The 22,217-nt window shown below is 44.5% G+C and overlaps 1 protein-coding gene across 1 annotated transcript in view; it reads right to left on the reverse strand.

The window, feature by feature from the left end:
- The window catches only part of Dnah6 (dynein axonemal heavy chain 6), a 192,270-nt gene that overhangs the window by 57,370 nt on the left and 112,683 nt on the right, over positions 1-22,217 (reverse strand). Inside the window, exons 45-55 of the mRNA XM_041639106.1 lie at positions 18,972-19,203; positions 17,343-17,495; positions 15,027-15,167; positions 12,986-13,228; positions 11,278-11,445; positions 9,932-10,167; positions 7,786-8,047; positions 5,669-5,792; positions 4,592-4,788; positions 3,456-3,659; positions 2,622-2,747 (exon numbers count right to left, since the gene is read on the reverse strand). Coding sequence (XP_041495040.1) covers positions 2,622-2,747; positions 3,456-3,659; positions 4,592-4,788; positions 5,669-5,792; positions 7,786-8,047; positions 9,932-10,167; positions 11,278-11,445; positions 12,986-13,228; positions 15,027-15,167; positions 17,343-17,495; positions 18,972-19,203 — 2,086 coding nt within the window. The remainder of the gene's footprint in view (positions 1-2,621; positions 2,748-3,455; positions 3,660-4,591; positions 4,789-5,668; positions 5,793-7,785; positions 8,048-9,931; positions 10,168-11,277; positions 11,446-12,985; positions 13,229-15,026; positions 15,168-17,342; positions 17,496-18,971; positions 19,204-22,217) is intronic.

Raw genomic sequence — 22,217 nt, forward strand, 5'->3', positions numbered from 1 at the left:
AAAAAACAAATGGAAAATGGATGCCACCAATTTGACATTTAAGAGTCTCAGGATTTGCTTTGAATCATGTATTTCCTAATATCCTTACATTACCTCCAACAGTGCGTGCTCTCTGATTTGTTATCACTTGCATAAGTGATTAAGAGCATACAAGGGGACTGCCTTTATTTAGAATGGTCTCACATGCTACTCATCCCTATGAGAAATTATCTTAGCGAGGAACATGATGGCACATGACTGCCGGGTGACCTCAGCTGCCTACACATAAGTAGGTCTATGTGGTGATACCATTTTCTGCAACTTCCTTTTGATCTCAAAGAGACTAAACTTCTGCTAGATCTTGTAGCCAAGTAAATAATCTACCTCGATGTCATCTAAGGTTGTACACTTAGTTGGTGAGCTCCTGGTGTAGTGAGACACCCTGTTTCATAAACAAGATGTAGACTGATAGAGGAGGACACCTGAGGTCAACCTCTGCCTGCCACATGCATGCTCATGTGACCCACATCCTCCCTAGCCCCCACACGGAACCCTGAGATACACAGACTGATTCCACACTGATGAGTGGGCAGAGACCAAGTCTGAAAGGAGCACTGTAGCAGATACAGAGAGGATCCAACAAGGAGCATTGTGGAGATGACTCCAAGCTCTGGAGAGCAGGGAAGGCCTGGCTGGAGCATCCCATCCCTGTGGGGAGACTGACTCCCAAGTGTGCTCAGCTATAGATAAAGGACTCTTCTGCACAGGGGACAACACTACAGAAGGATTTTGTTCTCTGATGTGAAGGAGAAAAATCCTGGGACCTCTCCTGTCTCAAAGTAAGTGCAGGGTTGAGAGCATAGCTTGAAGCTAACATAACTGTGCCGTAGTCTTCCAGAGACTTCCCTCTGTCACATGACTGCAGGGTTCAAGGCAGGGCCTGGGCTTCATTCCAGCACCTTCTCTGTGTTGGTCAAAGCTTAGATGCATTGACATTGCTCTACGTGGCTCCAATGGAGTATTATAACTCTGTTTGGATTTTCTAAGCAGTCAAGATTGCTCAGCTCGTTGAACCTCTTACTGACTCAGTTTCTCCATTAGAAGAATGGGATAATAATAGTAACTATCTGGTAAGGCTGAAGTAAGAATTAATAAATTAGGATAGTGAGAATCAGATTTTGACGGGTTCCCACAAATGTTAGGGATGACATGTTATTATCTGTCCTTGTTACAAGGGCTGCAGTGAAATTACCCCAGTCAATATCATTTCTGAGCAACTTTTGGGCTCTATCAGAGATACTTCTACATGGGATTGAAGTGGTCACAGCCCATGCTTTTATTTATTCCTTCTCTCTTTAAAAAATGGAATGGCAAATTAGGAAAGCAAAGTGTGGTCATTAGGCAATTGCATTCTGACAATAAAATTTGCTTTGAAGCAGAAGGTAGATCTAGCTAATACCTGACCAAAATTAACCATAGAGGTTTTGGAGGACTGAGGAAAGATAGAGAGACAGTAAGTAGTAGGGCAGGGCTTAGAGAGGGTCTCAGCCCTTTTGGATGGAGGAAGGACAGAAATAGGAGGCCACTGGTCACTTCTCCATCACGTCTCTGATCATTCAGGATCTTCTCCCACTATCTAACTCCCGAGTTTTTACTGAATTAGATAAACACATCAGACATCTTTTTGTCAGAGTGTCTTATCCCAGCAAGAGGATGAAACTAGAACAGATCATATCCCTGCTCTTATTGGCTATCGCTGTATCCTGGTTGTTCTTTCAGAGCCTTTGCTAGAAAGATCTCTTCCTCCCTCCCCTCAGTTCTTTTCTTCTTTGTTTACTATCTTTGTCCTCAATGAGTCTATGTGCTATTGAAGACAAGGACTCTGTTGATATTATTTGCAGTTCGCTCTCAGATGTCTGCGGAATGAGCGAACAATGCAAGCAACATTAGTCTTGGAGCGATAAATCTCACGGCAGAACATTTCCCTCAATGAGTCATGCCCTCCTGTGGGCTGGGAGTGTAGCTCAGTTGGTAGAGTGTGTGCCTAGCATGCCCAAAGTCCCAGGTTCTAGCTCTAGCACTGGAGAAATGCGCTTTGATGGCACAGTCTGTAATTCCAGCATTCAGGAGGTAGTAGAGGCAAGTAGAGTGGACCAAGGTAACTTTTGGCTACATAATAAGTTTGAGACAAGGCTGTATATATGAGACTTGTCTCAAAAAAGGTTCATTTTTATTAGTCATCAATTTAATCTGACCTTGCACCCAAACAGAAATAATGATTACATCTGCGGGGATAGTTCACAGCTCAACATTGGTGCGTGGCATGTATGCAGACAGAGGCTCCTACTGTCATTACTGCTTTGAATTTTCCATCCTTGAAGGCCCACAGTGAGGCCCGGGAACGAGCAGTATTGGAAACTAAAGACTCAGCTACAAAATAATGTGGTGAAATTTCCTTCAACTAACGGATTCCAGCTCATCTGAGAATGTACTGTTTGAGTAGCGACTGGTTTGACCAACTTGAACATGGACTTGATTGGGGTCCTTCACATGTGCAGGTATGGTCCATTGGCCTGAACAGACAGCATTTCAGACATTGGATAGTTAGGAACTAACATGAGAGGGCAAAGCAAAATTCAAACCTCTTCCAGCAAGACAGGCAAACCCAGCCGGATAGAATTTTCTAGAATCCGTAAGAAATTGTTGTCTGTAAGCTTAATGACCTTTAGCCCGCTCTTGCTCTCCTTGTTTCTTATCCAACGGTTGGCCTGTGAGAAAAAATGCACAGAAGGTCCTTTCTTCTGAGTAAAATAAAAGCCAGGGAAGGGGAAGTTTCTAGAATAAAGTTTAGAGAGACTGTTCGACTAAATTGGAGACATAAAAAGCAAAACCCCAAACAAAGCTAAAATTCCTCTTCCCATGAAAACACCGCTTAAGTCCAATGTTTGAGATTCCTCTTTTTGTCCAAGTTTAAAACAAAGGAAGCGAAGAGCAGCCTGGGAAAGCCAGGTGTCTCTCACTCAGGTCCTGAGACTTTCGCTGGCGCTTCCTGTGCTGGTCCCTGCTTAAGTGTTTAGGAAACCAGACAGCAGGGCTCTGTAAATTGAAGGCAGGCTTGCCCCAATTCCATCTACCCTGACTTCAAACTGATTTCTAAGGCTTTTTAGGATAAAAGGATTCACGATCACAAATTTCTGTCAATTTATATGCTCCCTAAAAGAAGACAGAAAACTAATGGCCAGTCTTCTAAATAAAACTAGTGAAAATGAAGAGAGAGCTCTCGGGCAGGTCCCTTCTGACCTTTCACAAGACCAAACACTTCTGTATGGCCAGGGACTCTGAGCAGAAGACTTCTCAGCTCCCCTGGTCTAAGTCTCCACGGCCATTCAATTCTGTGAAATTTCTCTCTTCCACGTTAGCACAGGTAGATAAATATTCAGCGGAGGGCCCCTTGGTCACGAGCATTTGCTACACACCTGATCTTGGGGATCAATCATCAAAGGCCACCTTCTCCCCTGAGTAACCAAAATGCCATTTTCCGTGGATATCAAGTCTCTGGGCAGCCCGTCTGTGTTCCACTGCCGGATTTCGTAGGGATCTCCAAGAATGTTAATGAGACTGAAGGAGGGGTCAATCGGAATGTCCAGGACCAGGCAGGACTCAATCCAGCACTCTATAAGCTGTATAAATAAGGAGGAACATTCAACACACGGTGGAGAGCAGCAGAAGCCAGTGCCTGGGGGAGCTATGGCCTACTGATATCCATAGGGGACATGGAACAAAGAAGTGGCCTAAAACCCAGGGATCCGGCACCAGAACAGTGTCATTAGCTATAACACAGGCATGCTAGCGTCAGTGTGGACTCCAGTTTTCTCATGTGAGGAAGACTGTGGTTCTCGTGATGGCTGTGTGTACCACTGCGTGATACAGAACTGTCTTTCCCTGCTCCCCAGCAAAGGACTGTTCACACTGAACCAGGGGACCCCTGAGCACTTTCCGAGTCTGGGTGGCTCTTAGACCAGGTTCCACTGCTCAGGAAGAAAGTTATTTCATAAAAAATGGCTATGCAATTCTTCCCGAAATGAATTTTCTCTGGAAAATTAGACATGTAGACAGAATATCTGTGTTCTGATAAATTATAAATATATATGTGTGTGTGTGTGTGTGTGTGTACACACGCATATAAAGACAAAAACCCGAGAAAATGCAGATTCATCCAGTGCCTTGTTCCTTTTCATCTTCTCTTTGTGCTTGTCCTGCCTCTTCAAGAGTCTACATTTATGCTGACTTTAGATGCCACTTGTGATATAAAGGCAGGGACCTCATGGTATTCTTGTTCCCCCAGGTCACTGTATTGAGTGATGGATAGCTTTATAATGTAGGAGGAGGAAAGGGAGAAATATGTTATTGGACATCTAGGTGTAGATGGCCGGTCACCAGACAACAGGAGAGGTAAATACATGTGTGTGTATGTGTGTGCGTGTGTGAACGTAATAAACATTTCTGCTCTGATGAACTGCCATAGTGGAGAGCTGCCATCTAAACCGAGGAAACCGGGTTCCCCGTGCCCCACCCACTTCCCCCAGCTTCTTACCACTCTACACTTACTCACCAACTGCCGGTACTGGGCCGTGAAAGCCCCATAATAAGCCACGCAGGCCGCTGCTATAAACACATTGCCAACGATGTTCGCTATCTCCTCCTGGAATTTCTCAATGCTTTCTTCCCACCGGACCTGCTCATCTCCTAAGGCAGCCGTCAGCTTTCCCGCACGTACCAGGCGTGCTTTGGTCAGGGCCATGTTCTTTGCTGGACAGTTTTGGGAACATTAGGTCATATTAGTCAATGTTTTCCAAATTATTTTTTATTTTTTATTTCTTTGCTTTTTGAGACAGGGTTTCTCTGTCGCTTTGGGACCTGTCCTGAAACTAGCTCTGTAGACCAGGCTGGCCTCGAACTCACAGAGCTCTGACTGTCTCTGCCTCCCAAGTGCTGGGATTAAACACATGCGCCACCACTGCCCGACTTATTTTCCAAATTATTAAGAGTTGATTGATTTGCTTTGGTTTCCAAAGGAGCTAGTATTACATAGCCAGAGATGTCAGCTCATTTTCACAGAAGTTCACACCAGTTCCTCCCGTGTGTACATTTCAGAGCCAAGTCGAGTCTCTTCCATACTGGGAACTTCTCTGGCTGAAGACAATGCTCTCTGTGGTCTGCGGTATTTATTGTTTACACCAAAGTCACGTGTTCTTTAGAGTTCTAACATAAATGCTCTACCAAGGCTTTTTGTATGTAAGATGGGGAATTTATACAGCATCTGCATCCTTCCCACCTGATACTAGAAAGCTCATTAGAGGACAATGGAAGCACATTCTACTGGTTCGATTACAGCTGAGATCTGGGAGCTGAGAGACCGCTCAGCAAGGGAGAGTGCTTGCTGCTCCTGCAAAGGACCTGAGTGTGGGTCCCAAAACCCTTGTCAGATGGCTCACAACTCTGGCTCTGGGGCATCTGATCCTCTTCTGCAGGCCCTGCACTCATGTGCTCACACACACACACACACACACACACACACACACACACACAAATTGTAAATAAAACAAGGCCTTTTGAAAGCTATGATCTGACTCTCTGAAAACTCTTTCTCCTCTTGAAAACCAGGCCTTCCCCGCCCCTAGTCTCTTACCCAGACTTTCTTTCTCGTTCACTCCTTTGTCGTACTCGTCTTGCAAAGTCTTTATTTGATCTTCCACTTGCTTCAGCAATGCTTGCTTCTCTTTCAGAGTGGCCATTGTGATGTCAAGCTCAGCCTAACAAACACAAGCAAGAAAATGGGTCCCCCAAAGATTGATTTGCCTATATAGAAAACTGATTTAAAGTAGGATTTATGTTCCTTTTTACATGTCCCCAGAGATTTCCACCTTGCACAGCTTGGGTTAGGGACGTAGTGTGGTGTTTAGGGTACTTGTGGAGCATGTGTGAAGCCTACATTTGATCCTCAGTGCCGGATAAAACCAGGCATGGTGGTGCACCTGGGAGGTAGAAGCAAGGGGATCAGAAATCCAGACAGCAAGTTTAAAGCCAGCCTAGGCTACATGAGTTTCCCTCCTCCCTATAAAATAAAATATAATCAAACAAACAAACAAAGAACAAGAACAGTGGCCAGCAAAATAAGGCATAAAATAAATAGAGAAACAGATGTAGTAGTTACCATAATGGTTTGTGATTTTAAATTATGAAACAAATTGAATCTTCATTGTTGTATTACGAGCAGCGGGGCTGCGTCCCCGCACCTGGCCGCCCGCACAGCTAGCTTTACCCAAAATAATTACACGGAAACTGTATTCTTTTAAACACCGCTTGGCTCATTATATCTAGCCTTTTCTCGGCTAACACTCGCATGTGGACTAGCCCATTTCTAATCTGTTTAGCCCACGAGCTGGCTTACCAGGAATGATCTTAACCTGCTTCTGCCTGGAGTGGGAGAATCATGGCGACTCCTGACTCAGCTTCTTTCTCCCAGCATTCTATTCTGTTTACTCCACCCACCTATATTTTAACCTATGAGGGCCAAGCAGTTTCTTTATTGCTTAACCAATGAAATCAACAGATTGATATGACACTCCCACATCACTTCATGTATGATTTAGACTTCTATTTTCTAACTAGTTCTTTGTATCAGAAGTCTACCAGCTAATTAAGGTCCATGGGCCACAACTAGCTTATTGCTTATTTAAAAAAATGTTTTATTAGCATATATGAGTTATACATAATAGGCTTCATTATGACATTTTCATGTATGTTTATAATGTATATTTATCACATTACCCTCTCTTGTGCCCCTCCCACTCTTCCCCATTACCCTTCTCTTTCCAGCTAGTCCCCTTCCTCCTTCATGCCTTTTGTTTCTAATAACCTAATGAGTCTCATCAGGGTTGCTTACAGGACCCTGAACACCATGCCAGCGGGTAAGTGCTTCTCCCTCCCCCAGCAGTGGGGAACGACTGTTTCTGTACATGCTGTGAGCTAGACTAGGGCTTCTTCTTTCTCCTCCTCCCCCACCCCTACTTCTTGGCTCTCTTTCTTCAGGGTGCTGAGGACTCGACTCAGAACTTTGGGTGCAGAAGACGACATTCTCACCGAGTCATGCTCGCACCCTCTAAGACAGGTCTTTCCGCAGATAGAGAACAGTTTGATACTTGTGTGACACTAAAGGGCAGTGTCCATCATAAAGTGATGCTGGACCCTCGCCATGCTTGTTGGTGCATGCATTGTTTACATGCTGGCTGGTTCTGTCGGGTAATCACAGCGCTGGAGCAGTATTTACTATCTAGACGTGCCTAGAGAGGTTTTGCTCAGCCCTGCTTGATACCCGTATCTTCGGTAACCTGCTCCACTTGCAGGCCTTTGTTCATCTTGCGAAGACTGAGGACCATATGTCTGATTGTGCGTTCAGTGCTTCTCACACCTGAGATGACCCCGCCAGGTGTGGGAATGCAGACCACCAACACAAGAGATGTCAGGAACTCCACCAGCATCACAGACGTCTTCCCCTTCCCCTGATACGAGGGAGAGGAATCTACTCAAGACACTTTCTTCTTATTTTACAAAAGGCTGACCTCAAAGAAGATTTCTGGGGAAGAAATCTGCCTGCTGTTATTAAAAGTGAGTTACTTTCAGGACTGCGATCACTACCTCACTGCATACAAGAGGATCACAGTGGCCGCCACAGAGAGCGTGAGTGATGCTGTGTGGTCACGACCTTCTTCTAGTCTCTGAAACACCACATTATGGACAGCGTACCTGGGCAGCTCTGAGTTTCTGTCTCTTCGGTTCGACTTCCTTGACCACCCGAGAGTACAGGTCCATAGCTCTCACCCACATGCACATGGATTTGCAGGCTTTGGACACCTTTTCCACCTTCTCGGGCACGAAGTCAGGATTGTAGATGTACTTTTGAAGCTTTGCCAGTATCTGAGGTTTTATGTTTTCCTTATCGTATTCTAAAAGCCTCCTCAGGAAGTTAGAGTCACCAAGAAGTTGCTTTGCTGTTGGCCAGTCGGGCCTGAAAGAGACCATGGTGAGCTAATGGCATTGCCGTCAAGCAATGGGAAAACACCAAGATGGACTCGTGTGAGAACATGATAACAGGACCCCAGGAGGTGGGGAGTTTTAGTCTAGGCACGGGAATTTTGCTAATGGCCCAATTAATTCATGGGGAGAAAGGCAAGTGGATGATTAAATCTCTATGACTTAGATTCAGTAGAAAATGAAATATAAAACAAGAGTTTTAGAAATGTAAGACATTAGAGAAAGAGTAATTAAAACAGATTTACATATTTTTAGTGATGTGTGCATTGTGTGTGGGAATATGTTTGTGTGTGTGTACTGACGGTGAAGGCAGAGACATGGGATCCCCTGGAATTGTTGGTTGTTTTGTATTCTTCACTCTGGCTCTTTTGGGGAGCCTGTCACCCAGCTCCCAATTAAATCACACAGAGGCTTATTGCTATTTATAAATGCCTGGCCTTAGCTTGACTTCTTTCTTGCCAGCTTTTCCATCTATCTTTGGCCTCGGGGCTTCTATCTTTTTCTATCTCTGTATAGCTTTTTCTTTCCTGCTTCGTGTCTAGTTGTGTAGTTAGGTGGCTGGCCCCTGATGTCCTCCTCCCTCCTCTCTCATTCCCTCATCTTTTTCTTTCCTAGATCTCTCTCCTATTTATCTTCTCTGCCTGCCAGCCCCGCCCATTTCTCTCTCCTCCCTCGCTATTGGCCGTTCAGCTCTAGGACCATCAGGTGTTTTAGACAGGCACAGAACCACAGTTTAACAGAGTTCAACAAATGCAGCATAAACAAAAGGAACACACCTTAAAATAATATTCCCCAACAGAAACAGAGTTCCAGGTGGGTGTGAACCAGCTGATGAGAACTGGTGTTGGGAACTGAACTCAGGTCCTCTCAAAGAGCAGCGGTTGCTTTTAACTGCTGAGCCAGCTCTCCAGTCCTGAAGTTATGGTTTTTATTTTAAAAACACCACAGTACTTACATTTATCTCCCTTGCCTCAACTTTGACCTTTAAACTGTCTTGCTAGGGTGTCTTTAAAAATACCTTCTAACTAGGCTGTGCATCTCTTGGTCAAACAAACAAACATGTCCTTTTAAACTTTTGCCACATTGATATTATCTCTCTCTCTCTCTCTCTCTCTCTCTCTCTCTCTCTCTCTCTCTCTCTCTCCAGGGTTTTCTGTGTATCCCTGACTGTAGACAAGGCTTCACACTGGTATTTCTAACAAATTCTGACCAGGTAAAAAAGATGTCCAATGGTTCTTAGGTCCCCTTTGCCCATGTTTACCTGTGCTTTGCATGAGGCCCTGGTCTGACCACGGTGCCAGCATAAAGGCCTGTGGAAACATCTGGTGGTAGTGGGGTGTCCAGACTCTGCTCAGTTTTACATAGATAGGTATATATATATATACATATATATTTTCATATATTCATATGAAATTTTACAAAGGGTATTTTTGAAGAAAATTTGAAAACTAAATGTCATCCAGAGGAAATCGGCTTGGCATAATATATACATGACCTTTCATGAAGAAATCACAGCCTGTCTGTTCAGCTCCCTCCTATTCCAGGAAAACCATGGGTCTCTAAGCTTTTCCCAAGGCCTCATACCCAACTGAGTATCTTCTTCTAAAAAAAAAAAACCTGCTCATAGCTTTGCCCCCCAACTTCCTGCATCCTATAGACAATGTTTTATTTCTCCCACTCTCTATCATAAAATAGACATTGAATAAAATGTTTGTTGAATAAGTGTGTTGAATGACTATCTCAAACCAAAGAGGTAGAATGGTTAGAGAATAGAATGAATATACGTATAGGAAAATATGAAAATGGAGAAAATGCATTAAAGGAAGATCTCCCCAGATATTCTGAACGACTGACTTACTTGGCATTTAAGAGGATGGAGATGGCTTCCATTACAGTCATGACCAAATCAGGGGGCTTTGTGAAGACTCTGATTTCAGATATATCTGCTTTATCTAAGGAATCCAGCGCTTTATTGGCAGCGTCCAGGGCAGGGAGCGCTTCCTCAAGGTCTCTCTGGGCATCGTCCGCTATTGCCTGAGTCTCTTCGGCTTTCACTTTTGCTATTGCTTCATCTTCTTGCACAACATTTCGGACCTAACCACAGAATCGAGATTGCTTAAGAAGTCTTGTTAAGGCTGAGCATTCTTAAGCAAAGGAAATCTGAAATCTGAAATGCACAGAGCACCAAAGATCATCAATTCAATATTCAAAATATCAAGCAGAGAATTCCACACTTGACCTTACGTGACAGCCACAGTTGAGTTCAGGCAGCTAAAACGATTGTACCAAGTCACTACGATATGATGTTTACAAAGTGTAGATAAGTCAAATGGACTTATACTTAGATTTGAGTCTCTTATTGTATATTTTCTATTTATGCAGATATTCCAAAAGCTAGAAAAATCCAAAAGGTTTCTTGTGCTAAGCATTTCCGATTAGAGACACCCGACTTGTGTTTGAAGAGCCAGGATAATGATCTGTATTTGTCCTTTGTGCTGGACCCATGGTGAGACGGAGATATGTTTCATCCATCTTGTATCTTAGGATAACATTATTTGGCAGAGGCAGAGGAACTGTTTTATAATTTCAGATATTGCTTCTCTCATGACTCTGAGGGTACCAATTCGGTAGTAAAGAACCATTCTGATTAGGACAAGTGAAATATATTTACAATTTAAAACATTACTGAATTTCTAGAAAAATACCATTACTGATTCTGGTATCTATTTTAATGACACATATAATAAAATGATCTGATCACTTATTGTGGGTCAATCTTGATTGCCAACTTGACAGAATTTACAATCACCATGGAAACACAACTCTGGGCACATCTCTAGGGTTGTTTCTAGAAAGGTTCCACTGAGTAGGGAAGATGACCCTGGATGCATGGCACCATTCTATGGGCTTTGGCAGGCTGGGGTCTTAGACAAATAAAAATGAGAAAGCAGACTGAACATCAGTGCCCACCTTTGTCTGTTTTCTAATTGCAGATACACTGTGACCAACTGTCCCACACTCCTGAAGCCATGGTGGACTGTACTCCCTCAAACTGTTAGCTCAACAAACCCTTCTACACATAAGTTGCTTCCTGTCAGATAGTTGGTCACAGCAATGATAAAAATGATACACTTTTCCTATGCAGCTGTTGAGATGGCAGTTGAAGCATTTTTACACATGCACATATTCCCATAACACCAATACCTGATCAGCATTTTCTTGATCCACCACCAGCTTTTCCATCAGGGCTTCAACGTCTTGTGATTTCTGTAGTAGCACAGGTTCTAAAGCCGAAAGATCTAGTTTCATTTTATCCACTAATATGTTTGTTTCTAATAGCTTGCTAAGTCCATTCTTCACACGATCTCGTGCCTAAATGACAAAGATTTCACAACAGTGTTACAAGCTGTAGATTGCTGTCTATTCATTATTTACACATTAAATTTTATATGAAAGAATCGCCACACTATTGTGTAACACTTCAAGTTGTGAACCCATGACAAGTAGAGAAACCTACAGTTCCTAGGCAGCACAACGCTAGGAACTGGCCACACGGATGACGGTGTGCTTGGATCCAACCCTCTGCCTACAGCAGTGGGATGTCTCTAAGCCATTTGGCTCACTGACGGAAGGGAGCAAAGTCTCTGATTTTTCTTCTTCATGGTAGCATGTTGAACGTCAGAGATAAGTTCAAACAGGAACCCCTGGAGGCCTTTATTCTGGGAGCTTGTTCTCTTAGAGTGGGTCAAGAGTATCGAGGGCTAGGGAGACAGAGTCTTGAGAACTGGATTCTGACCACTGCATTTGAGCCCTATTCCCAAGGGTGAGAACCCTTATCTGGGATCATGGATGTGGCACACGGTACAGGAGACTCTCTGGAAGAAAGAGGAGGTGCTAGCTTGAAGGTGCATTGCAAAGATCATTGGGAATGGACAGAAGTCAAGGTGACTGTTGGGCTGGTTACTAGTCATGCATTCTGCAAGGCTAGGGCCCCTGAAAAGGAGTCCACTTGCTGAGTCTAAAGTGTTTGGGTTTTGGACCATGCCATAGGCTGCATGTGGAGGAGGATGGCAGCCACTATTTCTGTGCACCTTCCATGTCAGGCCCTAGTTTAAGTCCCTCGTGAACATTGTGCCTTATGTATTTCTTTTTTTTTTCTTTTGCAGTGTTATTTAAATTTCACAGCAATCCAAGTAGGAGCTGCAAGTATTTCTAAGTTAAAAAAAAATTCTGTTTTACTTTTTGCTTTAATGAGATCTCATGTAGCATAGGCTAACCTCAAGCTTGCTATGAGCTGAGGACAGCTTTAGACTTCTCGTCCTCCTGCTCTATTGTTCATGGGATTACAGGCATGTGTATTGCTCCAAGTTTAAGGTTATCTTCTAGTCAAGTGCACAGGCCTTTCAGAGCAGGCTCAAAATCGTTATGTAAGAGGCAGAGTTTGGGTGGCATGGAGAGTATGTGACAGAAAGCCCTCAGTCTTGGTGTTGACCATCAGCACATGCTAGAGCATTCAAAACTCATCTTGTTGCTCATCAGAAAGCTCTCTTCTGTAGTAAACCCCACAGAGATGGTGTCATCTCTGCTCGACTTCTGTGCTATTGTGTTGTCTTTATTCTATTGAGCCAGCAACTCATATATGTGAAAGAAGGAAGATAAAAAATATTCAGGAAGGGGGAAGCCCTTGCACCAACACAAGAAGACACTTTCTTTGTGTCATTACAGGTTGTAAAGAGTATGGTTTGGTTTGAAGATGGCTCTGAAGATAGAGGGGGATGTAACTCAGTGGTAGAGCAATTGCTTAACATTTGGAGTAAGACAGGTACATAGGTGTTTTAGACACCACTCCCTCCGCAAAGATTTAGCTTTAAGACAAAAGACAAACTGTTTTCATGGACACGACTGGACGTACCGAAACTAACTGCTTCCTTTTCTCAGTGAGCATGGTCAGGTAGAGGTTGATGAGCTCCAGGTAGGAGGTGGGCGTGGTGTAGTAGCGCCTGCGCAGCTCACTATAGTAGCGGTCTGCCATCTGGGAGACACTCAGGTGCACGTACACACACATGAGGGAAAGCTTTTCTTTTAGATCGTCACTTCCAGTGTCGACAGCTGAGAAAAAGGTCTTTGATACAGACAGAAGTGCTTCTCTGGGCCACTGTAAATAAAGAGGGCATTAGAAAAAATCCTGTGGGTCATTTTTACAACATGTCATTCAACACTTAAGAAACTGCATTTCTCTGGGACTTCTTGTCTAGTCCTTCCTTTCACCTAGTCTACTTCTGCTCCTGCCATTGGGGCTTCATGATGCAAAACTTATTACTGGGGACTCGAGTCTGCATTTGCCTACCAGTTTGCCCCCAGAATGGCGTCAAGAACATAGAAGATGCTGATGAACATTGACTGGTAGATGAAGGAATGGCTGGTTATCTTTGGAATTCCAGGCATGGAATGATCCAGTTTACAAGGCCTTTTGTCTTTGCTGTGGTACACAGTTGTGGGGTTGGGTCTTTCAAGGTAATTGCTGCCCTGCATAGACCCCAACTCCTTCCCACCTCTCTCATATCAAGCTCTCCGACCCTTAGTCAAATGTGACCCTTAGTTACTCCTTGCTGCTGTTGGGCAGCTGAGTACGTTTGGAGAGGAACCCCCAATTCTCCCTCACGTTCCCTGATGGTCATTTATTTTTTGAGTCAGGGTTTTTCACTCTGCGGCCCAGGCTGGTCGTGAAGGAAACACAATCCTATTTTTACCCTCCCTAGCACTGGGATGATGGGCACCGTACTTGGCTTGCTTCGCTTTCAGTTCCTGACAACTAGCCCCAGTGAGGTACAGACAGGCCTGAGCCTTTCCTAACGCATCGGCTTTGTAGTCTTGGGCTTTGGGCAGCAGTTCCTAGACTTATGCTGTCCTTTGTGGTACTTCCAGTTGATTATTTTGCTTTCCACATGAATGAAAAGACCAGAAGCAAATAACACTTCAGTGAGCTCTTACTCTGCCGCCACCCCAATATCTCCCCACCTGCATCCGTGCCTCTCACCTGCCCCTTGCTCATCCAGGGCACAGCTTCTTTGGTGACAACCACACCCTGTGCCTCATTGCCCTTCAATGAGGGTTAGGGTTGTATCAGTGGGTTTCTCTTACTGGATAACACAGTTTAAAGCTGCCATTCAAAAGCACTTCTTTCTGGGTCAGCAAGTTGGATCAGCAGGTGAAGGTGGCTGTTGCCCAGCCTGCCAACTTGAGCTTAACCCCTGGACCCACATGGGGAAGGAGAGAGATGACTCCCGCATGATGGCATCTGGCCTCCATATTGTAGGCACCCTGCCCCCTACATAAATAATGTAATAAGAAATTTAAAGATAGGATCTTCTTAGCCTCTTTTTAACCTTCTAGCCCTTACTCGAGTCTTTCTGACTCCTTTGGGAAAATGCCTTGAGATTGTTCCTTCTACTACCGTCTCTGCTACCCCCTTTTGTTGAGATTTATTTATTTTTATTTTATGTGTGTTGGTCTTTTGCCTGAAGGTACATCTGTGCGCTACACTGTGCAGTGTCCTTGGAGGTCAGAAGAGGTAGTTAGATCTTCTGGAACTAAACAATCTTTAGCAGCCGTGCTGGATGCTGGGAAGCGGATCTGGGTCATCTGGAAGAACAATTGATGCTCTTAACTGCTGAGCCGCCTCCCCACTCTGCCTCTTCTCTTTTCAGTTCTCTCCCCGACCATGCCCTGAAATGGCTCTTGTTGGGACCATGATGACTTCAGTGTCAGTGGCCTCTTCTACCTTTACAAACTGTGTTTTCTCCTTGTTCATGACCATCACCATAATCTTATGTCTGAGTAACTTCCTAGCAGCGTTTTGACCAAACATGAGTGTCCTAAGCTGTGCTCAGACAGCGTCATAGCCCAAACAGGCAAATCTGTCTTCTCAGAGAGGCGTCCTGGGTGTCACTAACCTGGACAAACCAGTCGATGGTGCAGCAGTTCACCAGGGATGGGAACATCCGGCACCGGGACCTGAAGGCCTCGCCAACTGGGCTCATGCAGAGAACAATGTGCAGCTTCTGCCGCACTCTGCTGATGAAATACTGGAACACCTGGTAGCAAAGATCAGTTTCAGTTTAAAATAAGGAAGGGACAGCAAGGGAAACAAGTGGGGATATTATCATCAAATACAATTAGCTTAGATAAATGAATTGCCAATATCTTCACTCAGTGTGGTCGACAAAATCTAGACTCACCAGGAGGATGATTGTGAAGGGTTATCTCGGTCATGTTACTTGATGTGGGAAGACCCAGTTAATTCTGAGTGGGAGCTCTTCCTAGGCAGGGGATCCTGGACTTTATACAGCAGAGAAAGGAGCAGGCCTCTAACACACACACCTTTATTACTCTGCTTTCCAATGTGGATGTGATGTGTCCGCTTGCTTCTACCTTCTTGTTACCATGACTTCCCTGCCATGATGGGCTGTACCCCTGATGGACTGTACCCCTGATGGGCTATACCCCTGATTTACTGTACCCCAATGGGCTGTACCCCTGATGGGCTGTACCCTCTGATGAACTGTACCCATGAACTATGAACTGGAATAAACTCATCTTTAAGTTAGCTCTGTTAGATTTTTTTTTTTAAATCATAGCAACAAGAAACTCGTGAAGACACTCATGCAGTCTGGAAATATTAAAATGGCAGCTTGAGGCAGATCTGGTGGTAGTATAATCCTGTAACCACAGCTACATTGGAGGCTGAGGCAAAAGGATTGCAAGTTCAAGGCCAGCCTGAACTACAGAGTAAGTCCAAAGTCGCACTGGGAAATTTAGTGAGACTTTGTCTCAAATAATAAAAATTGAGCGTTGGAGTCCAGTGATAGATGACTTATCTATTGTGTGAAATCCCGGGCCAATGCCTGGAATCCCAAAGAAAGAAAAGACATCTTGCAGTTGCCATTGCAACCTGAGCGCTGTATATGACTTCAGAGACCTCTTGAATGAAGCAGGGGGGAGAGTCCTAGGTTTTGCTTTATTTAGGACAGAGAGCAGCGAGGGATGAGAGGCAGTCCTGACATTTCCTTTTGCAGTTGTAGACTGAAAGAAGTGGCGTGGCTCTGGAGAGACTATTTTTGAATATTCTTCCTTTTTTCGGGTGTTTCCTGCCATGGAGAGGGACACACTGCTTTGTGGCTGGCACCTGACACAGTGACTGGCTGTCAGCTTCCTGCTTTAATAAGAAAGGTATAGTAGAGGCCTAGGCTCCCATGGTTGTTAACACCACAATGTATGTGATGGTTAGTTTTAACCATCAACTTGACACAACCTAGAATAACCTGGAAAAGATCCTCAGTGAGGGATTATCCACCCCAGGCTGGGCTGTGGGCATAATCACGGACCTAGGAAGACTCAGCCCACTGTGGGAGGCACCATGCTATGGACTGGGCACTGAGTTGCACAGGAGGGAACAGCGGACACAAACAGGCAGCAGGGTTGTTTTTGTTTTCTGTCTGCTCTTGACTGTGATGTAAGGTGACCTTCAAGTACCTGCCCTTACTTTTTTGCTATCGGGGACTGCGATCTGGAATCACAAGCCAAACAAGTCCTTTTCTCCCCCAAACTGCTTCTGTCCGATTATTTCCAGGGAGCAGGAACAGAATGAGGACAGTGTGCATTGTATATTCACGTCCAGGGGTCAGGCTGCTTCTCTTTCTCTGTCCTCCTGAGGTTCCTCCCCTCCCTAATGAATCCCCTCTGGCTTTCGTAGCAGCAGTAGACCTGCTGATTGTTCTTATCATCTCTGACCCAGGGCAGTTCTCACGGGGACACAGCCACTATCCAGACATAATGGCCTCAAAGTGGAAGGAGGGGCAGAGAGAAGGGAGGGGCAGGGGTGCTGGAGAAATGAAGGTGGTAGCAGCTATACTGCTCCAGAGAGAGAAATCACATTTCCGTTTTCCTTGTGCAGAACCTTGCTGCCAGGCAAGGCTATGAACAGTGTTAGACTTGAGCCTGCAGCCTCCCTCGGGCTAGACACTGCAGTGCACCTAACAAGTACAGGCTCAGAGAAGAATAAAGGCGGCTGACTATGGCTATAATCTCTGTGGGGGAGGGTTTCTGGTTTGTTCTAATTTGTGTTTCCATGGACACACAGAAAATAAAATACATAGAATTACAAGGAAAACCATATAAAAATCTACCCATGGACTCTTATAGGTGAACTGTGGCTGCTGAGCTCAGGTAATCTCGGCTTAGAAAGTCCTAGTACTACTCTGGAGTGGTACCTCATCTCTGTTCCCCTCGGAAATTCCAACTTCCTTTGCTTTTGGTCGGGTGGCTGCTAAAACCTGTTCCAGCTCATCCTTTTCGAATAAATTGGGCACTTCACCCGAATTTAGAATATTATTTATGTCTTCAAGGAACTCTTCTACGACGATCTGTTGGGAGAGCAGAGTGGCCATGGTAAGTCCATCGAACTACAGTTAGTAAAGGAAGGTATTGAATATTCATTCCAAAACATACAGATCCCAGTTCCACCTTTAAAAGATGCTTAAACTGTAGCTAGCATCCTAAATCCTAACACAGTGATTCTATTGAGTTTCCATCTTTCTCTCTCATTTGGCCCCCTGAAGAGCATTTGCACCTGTTCCGGCTTCCCAGCTCCTGCTGGGATAAAACACCCTGTACCACGATGGCGTTGGAAGTACAATGCCAAGTTGCAGTCAAGGCAGAAACTCAAAGCAGCTAGTAAGTAGCATCCATAGCCTAAAGCAGAGAGAAATAAGCATACCTTTGTTGCTTGTTTGCTCATGCTCAGCAGGCTTCTTCACTCTCTTCTACTGTTGGGACCCCCTGCCCAGGGCAAGGTGCTGCCCATAGTGGGCTGGGTCAGTTACCAATCAAGACAGTCCCTCACAGACATGCTCACAGGCCAATCTGACCTAGACAATTCCTCAACTGAAACTCTTTCTCAGGTGATTCTAAATTGTGCCAATTTGACAGTTAAAAATAACTAGCACAATATCCTACCAATCAAAGTCATATACAAATACCTTATATTCTGCTCCGTTCAGTTATGATTTTACTGTAAATATTAAACCACGCCTCTGTATAGTATTCATATTAACCACAAATATGGGAGCACAACACACCATGCAGAAAACATTCTTTGTATTTCTATGGGCATAAATGGTTGACAAAATTTAGTTTATGAGTTCATTTTTAGGCCTCGCTTTGCTCCTCAGTTGGGAGTAAATTATTTTCATGGATCAAAATCCCAGGATTGAGATCAGCATGTAAAGTGAATTAATATCAACTGTTTCTCATTTAGGCTAAATATGACTTTAGTAATGTTTAAAATTTCCTTTTGTTAATTTGAGTTTTATAAGTACTTCCTTTTGGAGAGTGTAATCGGCGTACTTTTGCTCTTTAAGCAAGAGCAAAGTTAGCCACATTGATTTCTCTTCGGGAGGACTACCACAAAACAGCATCTTCTGGACACAATGTCGCTTTGTGTCCATCACTCACAACAGCTGTGGCTATCTGCGCAAACCTGCATGCATGCTCTCAGACCGTTCAGTGTTCAGGCATGGATGGGGAAGGGTGCTCAAAGCCTTGCATCTTGCTAAGAGCCCACTGAACTCTGATGACTGGGGAGACTGGGTGAGTCGGTTTTCTCCCAAGAAGATAGCCCCTGGTAGGCTGCCCATGCTTCAGTAGATGGCTGTATACCCATGCACTCACGGGTAGAACTAATGGACTTAGTGGGCTTTAAAAGAAAAAAAAAGAGGACATAAAGTTGGGTGGGGCGACAATCCTCTATACTTTACCCGCCCTCAAAACACAGTGGATTGTAACAACCCCAAGTGTTCACGGGGGTTGTAACCATATGTGTTCACTGTTTGAATACGTACCTGGGTATCTGTGAAAAGGAAAACCATATTTTTGTCTTCCACACCAGCCATTTTGTACAGCTTCCTCAGGTCTTCATGGAAACTGTCATAATTATACCCTCGGCTAAGTTCAATCTGCAGGCACTTGTAACCACATATGTGAGCTGCGAGTCTTGTGAGGGACTGCTTTCCTGTGCCTCCTACCCCAACCAGCAGGGCATTGCCTCTTTCCTGGCGGATCATCCGTGCAATCCTGCAGGAAGCGAAGCAGAGGAAGACTGAGCTCAGGTTTACAGACATGACTTCTGCGATACAGCTCACACATAGGCAAAACCCAAGTCTCCATCTAGAAGGACAAGCATGCACAAAAATCACAGAATCTAGAAGAAGGCCCTGTGGTTCTGAAGAGTTCTGAAGACTGTCAACAGGACCAGTCACTGTAGAGATCAACAGCATTTTAGAAAGTTGCTGTTGTTTGAATAAGAATGGCTGTCATGGGCTCATATGTTTGAATGTTGGTATCCAGTTGGTGAGATTGTTCCAGAAAAATTAGGAGGTGTGGCCTTGTTGGAGGAGGTGTGTCACTGGGCTCAGGATTTGTGGTTTCAAAGTTCCCTGTCATCTGCAGTTATCTGATGGAGGAAGGTCATTGCTTAATTAATAAAGAAACTGCTTAGCCTCATAGGTTAGAACATAGGTGGGTGGAGTAAACAGAACAGAATGCTGGGAGGAAGAGGAAGTGAGCTCAGACGCGATGCTACTCTCCTCTCTGGGGCAGATGCAATGAAGCTCCGACCCAGGATGGACGTAGGCTAGAATCTTCCTGTAAGCGCACCTTGGGGTGCTACACACATTGATAGAAATAAGTAATCACGATGTAAGAATTAGCCTGTAAGAAGCTAGAGCTAATGGGCCAAGCAGTGCTTAAATGAATACAATTTGTGTGTCGTTATTTTGGGGCATAAGCTAGCCAGGCGGCCAGGAGCCGGGCTGTGGGAAGAGGCCCGCAGCTCATACTACAGTTATCCCTACCTCTTCGTGTCTGTAGATCAGAGACAACCTCTCAGCCACTGCTCCAGGGCCAGGCCTGCCTGCTCCCATTCCCCCTGCCATGATGGTCATGGATTCTAACCTGCACTAAACACTTTTCTAAGTTTCCCACTCATGGTGTCTTTTCACAGCAATCCAAGAGTAAGTAACACGCTTGTTGATTCACTTCGGTGAAGATTTAAAACAGTGCAGTGGTCATGCTACTAGACTGGACCAAGAAGGAGAACACAGAGCCTGAGTTCAGGATAAAAATGGAGAGATACAGATACATGTGACCGCTACACTGAGAAGGAGGTTAGCAGAAGCTGAATATATCACATAGGACATCATGGGAAATGCGGCAGGTGAGGCAGAAGACTACTCAAAGAATGTTCAGAATGAGTGTGTGTGTGTGTGAGAGAGAGAGAGAAAGAGAGAGGGAGAGAGAGAGACGGAGAGAAAGAGGGAGGGAGAGAGAGGGAGGGAGGGAGGGAGAGAGAGAGAATGAACTATGGAAAGAATGAGGGAGAACACAGAAGCAAAGGAGGATAAACCAAGGACAGAAAATAGAATTTTAGAGGCCACATGACAGCAGTTACAGAAGGAGGAACAAGAAAGACTGGACTTGTCGTCTGTGGGCTAAAGAGATAGCTCAGTGGTTTAAGGGCATTTCCTGCCAAGCCTGAAGACCGGGGTTCGGTTCCCAGGGCCCACATGGTAGAAGGAAAGAATTGACTCTTGTAAGTTGTCCTCTGGCACACACACACACACACACACACACACACACACACACACTACCCTCCCCACACGTAGACACATACACACATACACATCATACCCCACACACCACACACACACGTACACACATACACACTACACCACACACACACACACACATAAATATTTAAGGGCTGGAATCACAATCTGTACTACCACTTCTATCTCTGAGATCTATATTTTTGACACAACTTAATTTTGTGAGCATCTAAAGCAGGAATAATAGATGTCCCCATGAATCTACATGGGTTGGCCACACAATCCTCAGGGTGTCATTTTATGAGGCAATGGGAGAGACTGAGGGAGGGGAAAGTGTCACGTTGTGACTCAGAGACAATCTGCAAACCTATGCTAGGGGAGTCTGAAGATATACAGAAGAAAGGAGAAAGAAGTGGCAGGCAGGATGTGTGAGAGTAAGCACCGCCCATAAAGTACACATCTGATGATCACATGATGATCTCAGGGTGTGATGCTATCAACAACTTCTTAAAAGCAGAATAGAAAATGTAAAAATAATTTCTTTCAAAAAATGATTGTTAGTGTTGTAAGTGGGGAGTATCTACGGGAAGGAAAATTGTTCAGCTCCAGTCTGTGGCTACGCTGGCTAAAGGGTGGGCAGGAACCAAGCAGTGTCTTGACCACCCGTGATAATGTTCACGTCATAATGCACGCTGTGGCAAACATGCCTTCTTGAACTCGAGTTGAAGAGAAGAGCGCAGGATACATGAAGGACTTTATTTGTTCTTATTTATGTGAAAAAATTCTTGGGATTTAATTGTCCGTCTGCACAGGGCCAAGCGTAAACTGTGGCTGACAGGAGTGTAAACCCTCAGAGCTGTTAAATCCTTGCTGTAGTTATAGGTCAAGGGAGATCCCACTCACACTAATAGTTTCAAGTTCATTTTTGCAAAAATATGTCACCAAATATGGGTACCACTTTTAAACAACAGTATCAGAGATATATGGAGCTAAGTATACTGAAGGCTGGAAATTCTTTTCTAATGAGCAACACAAAGATCCAGGACGACTTTCCAGAGGAGAGGGATTTGAGACCAATCTTGAAATAATAGCCCAGGGTAGCCTCACATTTGTAGCAATCTTGCCTCATTTTCCCAATTGCTGGAATTACAAGCACTGTACTCCTGGCACAATCCTGGATAACAGTGCCCAGTGTGGATAAAGCTAAGAGAAGCATGGGGGTGCTTTTAAAACACTTACGGAGCTTTTATGAAAACCTAGGCCTGTTCTGGTTTGCGAGACCTGCAGTGGAGTTAAAGGCAAAGGTTTGAATATGATTCCCAAGCTGTCATTCATTAGAAAGAGATTTAGGAAAGTATACCTAGTTTTTCCAAGATATGTTTCAAGAGCTGGACTATGCAATATCATTTCTGGTCCAATTTGTCCTTTCAACTAGATCTCTCTCTCTCTCTCTCTCTCTGGTTTTTCGAGACAGGGTTTCTC

This window comes from Microtus oregoni, unplaced genomic scaffold (assembly GCF_018167655.1).
Source record: "Microtus oregoni isolate MIOR12 unplaced genomic scaffold, Mior012 000002F_ref0000024, whole genome shotgun sequence".
NCBI lineage: Eukaryota > Metazoa > Chordata > Mammalia > Rodentia > Cricetidae > Microtus > Microtus oregoni.